Raw genomic sequence first — 10,757 nt, 5'->3', positions numbered from 1 at the left:
CTTCATATCTTGTTAAGCTGACGTTGCGGATTCCCATTAGGCAATGCTGTAAATTTTGCTAGGTACTCGCAAATTGTTTCAGTCTTTATTGGCGGAACACCGTAGATTCTGCCTCAAAAGTCTTAAGATTGTACTTTTACCTGTTTTGCATAACAGAGCAATAATCCTTTTTTTACTGACGCAATACGACACAGAACGTATTGTTCCATTTTCATTATAAAATTATTGGAATCACACATTACATGTACATGAAATGGTGGTGTTAGACCAGTTCTTTCAAACGTCGTTACCTTACATTTGTTCGTCATTAAAGCAATGTTTCCTACTACAAAAATGATAACATACATGCCTGTTACGAAGCCCAGGTGCTACGTATTATGTTGCATGTAAACAAACGTCGAAAACTCAGAACCTTTAGTTTAACTTTAATAAATCCACTTGCAAATCCAAACATCCACGAGCTAAAGTACTGCGAGAAGCATTTCGATCAGCCCAATTTTAGCGATTTAGGTTCATCTAGTCCAGGTTTTCTACAGACATCAAAAAGGAACTAACTAAGTACGGGAACCAAAGGAGCGAAATTAAACGAATGCAACCCTTACCGACTGTTTCGTTCCAAGTACAAATGTCCTATGTTCTTCAAAAACAACAACATGGCGGATCGCAAATCAAAGACAACGCACATGCTTCATGACAGGTGAAGCAAACACGTTACGTCATACACAGGTCCGCACAACGTGCGCAATGGTGGCTACGATGCCAACCAGTTATCTCGCTCTTCAACACCACAAGGCTCTTTACACAGAAAATCCGGCAGAACAATGAGATCAGACTAACATGATTCTGCCATAAAACACCAAAACGCATATTATTTCCGCCATATTGGTACAAAAAACTTATACTAGTAGGAATGGACTTGAATCTATGTTAAATCTGTACAGACAATTCTTTTTGGATAGGATATCGTGAAGCGTCTTCTTTTGCAACACCTACTAAATAAGAGAAGAATAGAGAAAAGTTTTCACAGAAAATTAATCCGAGCGCTATCAAAAGTAATTAGTTAATTTTATGCGTGGTAGTTTTGTTTTCAGACAAAACTTCAAGCTTTTTTTAAAAATTTTGCAAGTTGAGGAATGATCGAGCTAAGGTCGAAGTTGATTCTGGCTAAACACGAAGCACGATCCTGTTACTTTATTTTGTCACGTACGGGCAGCACCAACAGAAATTCAGGTCTTTATCTTTCTTCTGAGGGCCAGAAATTGTAGCCATTGCCATCTTCCTTGTCCTGTTCTTCATCCGGGAAATCCTCTTCTACCTGACTTGCAGGGAATGGTATCGTCTCATCTGCGTCTACCTCCCGTCCAATGTCTTCGATTTGTTGGCTTTGATCATCAGTGTAGCGTTGTATTTCGTCCCCTAAGTTTGACACTTCCTGGCCTTTTTCGGTTATCCTGGAACTCATTTCGTCACCAAGAACCTCGGTTTGATGTGACAAATAATTGACGCCACGCCCACCCGGAAGTACTTCTGGCACGGGAACATAGAAAGGATCGCCCATTTCGAGTTGGTATGGGACTGGACGTGAATTAACTGTGAAAAGACACATTGATTACGCCGATGTTGCAACCTTTTCAGTCGAAATAACTCTTAGACTCTGGACAACAAAGGCAAAGAGCCCTGAGTATATATAATTCTCTTATACTGTGCATTAAACAAATAACCAAAGATACAGATACGTTTGGATCAAAATTACCGAAAACAAACATCTAGATAGATTGCAACTCTGATGAAAGTGGACAGAAGCCATCGAAAATTCAGAAAGGAAAATTTAAAGGAAATTAGATCGGATTACAAAAAAAAACTTAAAATTGTATATCACCGATCGCAACAGTGGGAAGCAACACAAGTACTCCTTGTAAGTACCAAAACAAATCTAACGCCTAAAATCGAATTGCAATTGTTAATTAACACAAATGAGTCACTGTTAACAGTTGTCTTGGTGATCCTCGGTTGAATTAAGACGCTTAACTACCGTCCAAATCAACTTATCAGTACCACCTTGCTACATACTGCACTTAAAGTCTTAGTTACCCTATCCTGCAGCTGGTTGGTTAAGCAAAGAGTGCCAGTGATATGCAGGGCAGAAGGGTCAATCACGAGGTTCATTCCTTGACAAATTGATATCCTTCTGATGTTGTAAAACTGTCACGAATACGTTAGCTAAACTCGTTGTTTTAACATTGAGGGTGTTGCTATCAAACTGTGACAATTTCTCACACCACTTGAACTCCATTTTGTTACGTTTTTCAAAACAATATAATTTTTTGGTATTTTCAAGCTTGTAAGATCTTACATCTTGCTAACATCGTCGTCCACTCCTTCAACCAGAAAAGGGTCAAGTTTTGATCCGTCGGCCATTTTCCATCCGATCACTAAAGTATAGTTTTAAGGTCGGCTGACATAACAAGGCTTCTTCTCTTCCGTAGTCAGATGCTAAAGTAGAGAAAACTTACCTGGACGACAACACGGAACGTATAACAACGACAGGACTGCCAAAAGAACAAACCTTGCCATTCTTCATTGCCAGGTCTTCGGTTATCAATATTCCTCAATAGTGAGTTTAGTTATTTTACCTGTTATCCACCTGTGTCACGCTTGAGTGGTTCCCTAGGCTCAGTAATAATTTTAATATTATTTTTATAACTTTTATTGGGGATCACAATGTTTTGTCTCTACTACAGAGTATTTAAACTTATAAAATTTGCTAATTTCTAATTTAGATACCCCTACAGTGGAAAACGATCGAAAGAGACTAGAAAATATGAACTTTTGTACACTTAGGCTTGTTCAACGGCGCATTTCAACCGATAACATTTGGTGCCACAATATATTCTTGCAATCAACGCACGCAAACTTAAAGCTGAATGACAACTAAGAACCGCGCGATTAAATTATGAATTTCACAACTCACTATCTGTACTCAATTTAGTGCCAATGTTTCCGTGCACCATACTCTCCGTAATAATGGAAAAAAGCCGTACGGAACGGTACATTTTGATTCAACGTTTTCCATCCGGTACTTCATGACCCGTTGATGGGGTGGTACCAGACAATTAATGAAAAGCGAACAATTATGTCAAGTCACTTCGATTTTATCGATCTTTATGTGGTCGATGGATCTTTCTTTTAAAGGTGAACTTTTTGAACGGCGAGGGAGAAGTGCATCGCTTACAGAGTCTTTTGTGAAATGATTCAATTGATTTCTTGCTGGCTTTCAAGTTCGTCCCAGAATAACTCAATCGCTGGCCGAATCGGTGACCAAGAATATGCTTCTTGTTGCTTCCCCCATTGTTTCGTTTGCCAGCCAGGTCTCTTTGCTTTCCCACATTCTTGAATGTTGCCGCGTGCTTCGTAACAGGCTTTTTCGCAGTATTCTCCCTTACCTGATGGCTCCTGATCAAAACCACGTGTCCTCGATCGCTGTCAAAGTCACTGTTGCGGTACATTGTTGTTCTCTGGACGCCCTTTTCATCTAAAGGCGGCTTTGAAAGGAATTGTGACTCATCAAATTCATCTGCATCTGACCTTAACACCGACGCCGCTTCACGTATTCCTTGGATAATATTAGTCGATTCTCCTTCGTCTCTGAATTTCCCTCTATTTTTCTGTAGCAATTCCTCGGCTAGGGCTGTACCAAGGCCACGTGATGGTCCCGGGATTGGATCCAAGGGTGGACTTGCAACGCCGCTCTGTGCAAGGAGCTTCTGATCCCCGCCATTAAAGAAAACTTTGTCTTCCTCCTCCTGGGGAATAACACCGTTGTCCTTCAAACCGTTCAATTTGTTAAAGAGACTTAATTTCTCGTCCCCTAGCAACCTTGAATGTGGTCGGATATTTCCCAATCCACCTCCTCCAAACACTTCATGAGATCTACTGGCAGCGTGACTTAATGGACCAGACATCTCATCTTGGTTTGTTAATTCTTGGTCATTTTTTGGCTCAGGTACAGCGAGAGTTTTCCCATCATAACTCTCATAACCAGAAGGTGTCTTTCCTTCAGATTTGGAATTCCACCAACTCTTATCAGTAAATGGGCTATTTTCATAATCTTTCTGCGGCTGATCTCCTTCTCCTGTGTCTCCATATTGGCCGTATGAGTTCGCGTTCCAATCGTCGCTCGGGCGGTGCTGCGGCCTTGGCGCACCTTCATTACCTAAACCTTCGATTCCCCCGGTGTATCCTGCACTTTGACTGCTTTGGCTGCTTTGGCTGCTTTGGCTGCTTTGGCTCTCTCTGAAAGGCTTGAAACCTGGGAATAAAACAGGATCTTCAGGGTAGATGTTGGATGAGTAAGGTGTCGGCGACGATGGTTTGTAGTACTTGTGCCATTGAGTACTACTTTGAATGAACGACACCTGAGCAGGTGACATGGTATCCACTCGAAGGCTGCCTATTTCCTTTGAAGGAGGCGTGTTGAAGAACCTGTTGGCTTCATGCGTCTCTGGGCTGACCATACTTTGTAGCTTGTACTCCGCCTCATCGATTCTGTTTGTATCCTCACCAAGTAGTTCCTCCTTTTTTGCGACATTCACTCTCTTTGGCAAACTGTGCTGTGTACTTCTGGTGCTACCTGGGACGTGTAAGTGTCACCAGTACACAGTTAGACACAAATCACAAAATAAACATTCGTCATCACAAGTAAGAAATTATCATACGTAAATCATAGCGTTTCTTTGCATTCATAACGAATCAACTGCGAATTAAACATGGCAACAAGAGCAACAAAACTGAAGAAACAATTTACCAGAAAACAGAAGAATTTCAGTTTGTTAGTGATAATCAAAACTAGAAACATCGCGTTTCCTAGCAACATGGCTGTGGTAAATACTGGCTCAGACATTTCTTAGAAATGGAACTGAGACAGACACAGTTACTTGTATTCTAGGATTTTCCGAGAAAATACCCACTGGCAATCCAGCATGGGTGGCAAGAGACAGGTGGAAGTAGTTCAGTAGACAGACCAAATTTCAAGCCTGGCATGTCAACCATTAGCCCATCCGCCTCCCATTTACATGCACGCCCACTTAACGGAATTACTTCCTAATTCGCTAATACACGGATTAAGTTTTACGTTTCTCTTGAGTTCAAATTTCATACAGCAATTGCAATTATAGAGATTTACCTATTTCAATTAGCATTTGCTGGTAAACTTCAACCTATTTTAAACTGGTGTGCGTAACACGACGCGCTTTAAATGAACCTGCCTGTCTCAATTCATTAAAAGGGGTAGCCCCATTTTAAGAAATGTGACAGTTTTTTTTTATATGAAAAGGAGGATCAAAATCATACCTTGGCTAAACTGCATTTGACAAACCTAGATCATTTGAATGATTTGAAATGAAGCTTACGTGGTTTTATGTTAATAAAGCAGTAAAGGAAGAAAATGATGGTAGATGCGTTGTCACGGTTAAATGCTAGTTAACGAAAAGCTCTAATAAAAATGAGGCATTTTGATTCGACTTACCATGTCTGTGCGAATAGATGGGAAATGTTAACCACTGCAGATGTAAAACTAATAGCAGGTAATGCATTTTACAAGAAAAATACGTCCAACATAAGGCTGCATTTATAAACTTAAACCAGCCGGTGTTTTCTACGGGTGTCGAGAACATCGAATTCACGACCGATTAATATTTCACACTTTCTGACGTCAAATCATCTTCCTTGTTTTGTCTGAACAAGTTTGTTGTGGTTAAAGAGAATTTGTTGGGACTTTGATCTTGATATTATATTCTTTTCATGCTGTTTTTATATCTGTAAAGTAGAAAGGTCAGACATTAAAGTCAAAAAGTGGAAAAGTGACCATTTTACAGTAGATTACGAATTGTAAGTTTAGAACGGTCCGACGAATAAAGCAGGTGGTTTGTTTCGCCTTTTGACTCCCCTGGCAAAGATTACTGTTTCCTCTAGTTTTCACCAATCTGATCAGAGGAGATATTTGTTTACTAATAATATTTACTAATATCTAGTGCAATTAGTGAAATAAGTTCTTCGTATACAGAAGTCAACTTGGCTGGAGATCATCAGGAGGAAATTAGATTTATTTACGGATTTAAGTAAACTTAATGACAGTTTTGCCACTGTGTAAATTTATGAAATCTAAGTCAATTAATAGTCCCATAACGACCCGGTATAGACCGGGGTTCCAATTAATTATCTTTTCCCCTTTCACGTTCATTTTCCAGGGAACTTAGTCACGTGACCAATTCTGTTATTACATCATTCGATTTATTGTTTGATCCTTTCTTCTCAAAACATGGATTCTTTTGTCGAAAAAACGTAATTCTCGAAATGTGAAAAATTATTGAACGGACTGAATGAGTCGTTATGGTGTCGAAAGCCAAATGGACTTCCATATTGTTTGTTCTACAAGCAGTGTTAACAGGTTTGTGATCTGAATCTTGGACGATATCTTAACGGCAGATTATTTAAGAGTTGTTTGTGTTTGTTCGCGAATGTACTTAAATAAATTGTCACGACAAAATTCTTTTAGAAGCAGAGGTTTCTGTTAGCCTCAAAACGTATCTTCGCGCATCGATCAGGTCGATAAAGCGAATAGCGAAATCAGGCCAACCTCAACAGTTACATACGCATCGCTGCCTTTGTTAAAGATGGCTGACGTCGACGCATGTTGTTGTGGTCACTGTCTTATGTCGCATTTCCTAATACCATAAATTCCCTTCTACTACAGAATAACTAAAACGGCACAATTTTCTATGTTTACTTCTCTGGGTTAAAGTACAGTCATGATGTTGAAGTCAATTAACACTATTTGTTCCATAACTCTATGCACTTTATACAAACAATGCTATGAAGTGGGCGGAACGAGCGAAGTTTTGGTTCTTTCTCCAGACGCTGGTTATCGGCCTTTAACCATGTCTTAAAAGAAAGTATTAATCGTAAATTTTATTTTTAAAAAAGTGTAACCAGGGCCATATTACTTTTCTATAATGAAGTAGCTCCATGGTGGTAAATTGTATTCCCCTCAGGTGACAATTATTTCAAGTGTGCAACAGCTAAGAACGACTTCAACATTGATCAAAAAGGTTAAAACCTTGAGATTGCATTAAGAATTTTTTTATGACTGTTATGTTGCCATTTCTTGACATTGCACATTCGTTTGCTTTATTGCACTTTTGTTACATTTCGCTTACAACATCTTTTTTGTAAATTTTAGCAACCACGCAAGGTTAAAACCTTGAGATTGCATTAAGAATTTTTTTATGACTGTTATGTTGCCATTTCTTGACATTGCACATTCGTTTGCTTTATTGCACTTTTGTTACATTTCGCTTACAACATCTTTTTTGTAAATTTTAGCAACCACGCTATCAAAAGTAGCAGTTGGTGAAGTTGGAATATCCCATGGCTCTAACATCACAAACAGTAAATCCCGCAAAAGGCAGGAAATAATATTCCTTCGAGATGACTTAACACATAAGAGAAACAGGGAAGGAGAGACCATGTCAAACATAGAGAAACATGGAAAAAGTTTGTCTGCAGAAGGAAATGTTTTCAAAGGAATCCCTAAGGCTGGCCATTACGAAGATTCGTCCGCGTATCCCGAACCTGCACTAAAGGAGCAATCTGTTAAGAAAGAAAATGGACCACCTGAAATCCAAGAAAATGTGAAAAAGAGTGATGCTTATGAGGTTCTTTCTGATGATGGCTTGGCAAATGAGGAAGAAAATGAGGGGGACCAAATGGTAAAAGTAGGACATCCACTTGTCAAAGCCCATGCTAGCGATAAACATTCAAATGACTTCAAGGGACATCGCAGAGCAGGACTGCACATTGTCTCATTTGATGATGATGAAGATAATAGTGAAAACAGTTTGCGAGAAAAAGACTTGAGACTGTACGGCTCAATCGGATCGCCCTCTTCAAGGCCTCATAGGTATAAATCGCACAGATATCGATCACATCATACATTTTATCAAAACGATTATATTCCACCAAACGTCGTATCTCTCTCACAAGGGGATTTAATGGCGCCTCTGTCCAGAAATGATGCTCAGACTAGAGAAGAAATATTCCCGAATTTTAGAAGGCGTGATCCTCTCTTCTTTTCTAGACCTTCCCAATTAACGCAACCGGAAGAGCTGGTGCAACGTTTTCAACCAGTTAGTCCCAAATCGATATCGTATGGTGATCGACCCAATACGCTTCTACTTCCATTGTACGATGGCAACGCAGGTTCCAATCCACAGATTGTTCCCATGACCGCTCAGAGTGCTTTTCCGGCTTCCCCTCCTCAGTTCGGAGCAGCACCTCTCGAATATACCTCACCACAACCCTCTAGTATCTTTCGCAGTGGACTATTACTACAGTCTGCACTTCAGGTTCCTCAGATTCCGACACAATCTATCAACCCGTCTTACATGATGGCTTCACAGTCGGACGGCCAGATTTTCTTTAACAACCAACAACCCGATGTACGGTCGTTGTACCAGCTACAGTCTCAGCCACAGATGCAAATTCCTCAAGTTCCCATGCCACAGCTAACACAGATTCAGCAACCTGTCATTCCCAATGAAATGCAGATGACACCCGAATTGCTTAGTTCGGAAAGCCAGCAAGAGATCCGTCCAGCAAGCAGGTGGGTAGACGAGGACGGGCGGGTGCGTAGTGAGGTCTTGGATCGTGACACAGATAGACAAGACGACGAAAGGCCTAAGGACGATAGAAATGAGGACGATGATGATGATGAAGTTAGGCATCAAAGTAGCAGATACTACGACAGAGATGACGATTCACGAGCAGAAGAAAATGACGACGACAGGGCACGGGAGGACCAAACATCAGATGATCAGCCGGAACAGCAAGAGCAGCTAGAGCAGCCAGAGCAGCCATATTCTAGAGAGGAAGAGGGGCCTTCAGACGAAGAGGGTGAGGATACAGAGGAACCAGAAGATGAATCTACTGAAGATGCCACGGGTAGGGCATATGGGACACACGGACCAGGAGCAGAGGATGACCAAGTCACCAGTCAAGACGAGGATGATAGGGATGACCAAGAAATGGAGCCACAACAAGGACGTTCTACTCCACAAAGAAACTGGCAACAGTTCAGTCCTCAAGCCATGGCCCGTTTTATGCCCCATCCCGTTCAAATTCCTAAATTCTTCTCGCCTGTGAACACGATGATCCCAACTCAGTTGAACGCCCAAACGTTTTCAAGGTATCAGCTGATGTCGCCTTCGTCGGCCCTCAAAGAACATATTTTACCGAAACCTCAAAATGAGCCAAAACCTCCTCCAGACAATCCTCATTCAGACTTTAAAATCTCCCAGATGAGCACTGCAGAGGCCCAGTTTTATGAAAATAAGGCAGCAATGGAACCAAACTTTTCACCACCTATCGCATCGAAAGATATCATTCCAGGGAAATCTCACAGATTTCGCTTTGGACTCCGTAACGTTCTTATTAGGTTGAATGGCAAACCATTGGAGGACTCCTCACAACTGCGAAGCAAGATCATAAATGGACAAATCGTACAAGGCAAAGGAAAGATGATCAAATCGAAAGGTCCAGTGCGTGTAAGACTTTCTCATACTAAGGACGCGAAGCATCTAAAGATTATTGATATTCTAGCGCCAAAACAGTTTCACGTGTACGATACCAAAAGTAGAATCAGAAGACCTACAAAAAACATCTTAAATGACGCAAATAAAAGGAATACAAAGATTTCCCTGCTTGATCCTAAGAGAAGGATACAAACATGAAGACGTTTGATGCTATGAAATATAAGTATAGTATCGATATACATAACTTTTTTGACTAAAAGTTTAAAGACCTCATCATTTTTCATAATCAGTATGTACAAATCATGCCAAATTTACGAAATCGCGGTGTTTAAGAGTGATCGAAAGAAGATTATAGCACAGGAATAGCCCAAGAGTATCCTTTTTAGAACCATTAGACTATGAGATATAGGCTAACTTGAACATTGAGGTTTTACACCACATATATTTAAAGGAGCATGTACCATAAAGCAGTCAATTTAATACCAAGACTTTTTGATGTTACAGTAACTGTAAACATTTAAATCAGTACATCCATGCGTTCAACTTATCTTTGGAAGGAAAATGAAAAAAAAAATGCAAGTCGTAACCAACTGTCATTGTTGCTTGCGTTTTCAAACTAGTTTTTAGTGAAACGTCAGGGCCGAAGCCACAAAAAAATCATGTCTGAGGCAATGATACTTTCTTGTTTTTTATTCATGTGGTAGCAGTATTTTACTTTCCTCCTTCGGAAGAAAAAACTCCGAAAACGAAAAAAATGATTGAGGTAAGTTCCACGGCTTGCTAGTTACTAGCTACGACCCTGAGCGTAACGTTGCGTTCATTTCGGCTTACCCGGGAGCTTACTTGGCACTTATCCCCAACTCATTTCCAATTTAGAAACATCTGTGAAAAAGTTCAATTTTAGAGCTGAGCAGTAAAACATCATTCTTAGAGTTAATTTTTTCCTGTGTTCTCGCAACTGTCCACTATATTTATACGTTGAAGGAGTTATGCAGCGTTTTCATAATTCCTTTTATTTATTTTCATTTTGAAGTGTAAAATTGCTTTCAAATCGAAAGAAACCTCTAAAGGCAGAAAATGCAGCCTTATTTTCCACTCAGTTGATGACAACGACGACGACGACGACGACCACGGCAACAACAACTACAGCAATCTCTATTTTCGTTCAAT

At 40.2% G+C, this 10,757-nt stretch overlaps 3 protein-coding genes across 3 annotated transcripts; 1 reads left to right on the top strand and 2 right to left on the bottom strand.

Moving 5' to 3' along the window:
* Positions 1-262: 262 nt before the first annotated feature.
* On the bottom strand, positions 263-2,601 carry LOC145470584 (uncharacterized). Its single transcript, XM_081454396.1, has 2 exons — positions 2,514-2,601; positions 263-1,590 (listed from the first exon to the last, which is right to left on the bottom strand). The coding sequence occupies exons 1-2, from the start codon at positions 2,572-2,574 to the stop codon at positions 1,235-1,237; spliced, it is 417 nt and encodes a 138-aa protein (XP_081310522.1). The 5' UTR covers positions 2,575-2,601; the 3' UTR covers positions 263-1,234.
* Positions 2,602-2,716: 115 nt separating this feature from the next.
* Positions 2,717-5,672, bottom strand: LOC145470550 (uncharacterized). Its single transcript, XM_081454359.1, has 2 exons — positions 5,525-5,672; positions 2,717-4,630 (listed from the first exon to the last, which is right to left on the bottom strand). The coding sequence occupies exons 1-2, from the start codon at positions 5,670-5,672 to the stop codon at positions 3,153-3,155; spliced, it is 1,626 nt and encodes a 541-aa protein (XP_081310485.1). The 3' UTR covers positions 2,717-3,152.
* Positions 5,673-6,346: 674 nt separating this feature from the next.
* On the top strand, positions 6,347-10,417 carry LOC145470545 (uncharacterized). Its single transcript, XM_081454355.1, has 2 exons — positions 6,347-6,445; positions 7,381-10,417. Exons 1-2 carry the CDS (start codon positions 6,388-6,390, stop codon positions 9,783-9,785), a joined length of 2,463 nt encoding a protein of 820 aa, XP_081310481.1. The 5' UTR covers positions 6,347-6,387; the 3' UTR covers positions 9,786-10,417.
* The last annotated feature ends 340 nt before the right edge of the window (positions 10,418-10,757 follow it).

The sequence above is a fragment of the Orbicella franksi genome, chromosome 15 (assembly GCF_964199315.1).
Source record: "Orbicella franksi chromosome 15, jaOrbFran1.1, whole genome shotgun sequence".
Lineage (NCBI taxonomy): Eukaryota > Metazoa > Cnidaria > Anthozoa > Scleractinia > Merulinidae > Orbicella > Orbicella franksi.
Note: the sequence above shows the minus strand (reverse complement) of the source record. Positions and strands in the feature narration are given on the sequence as shown.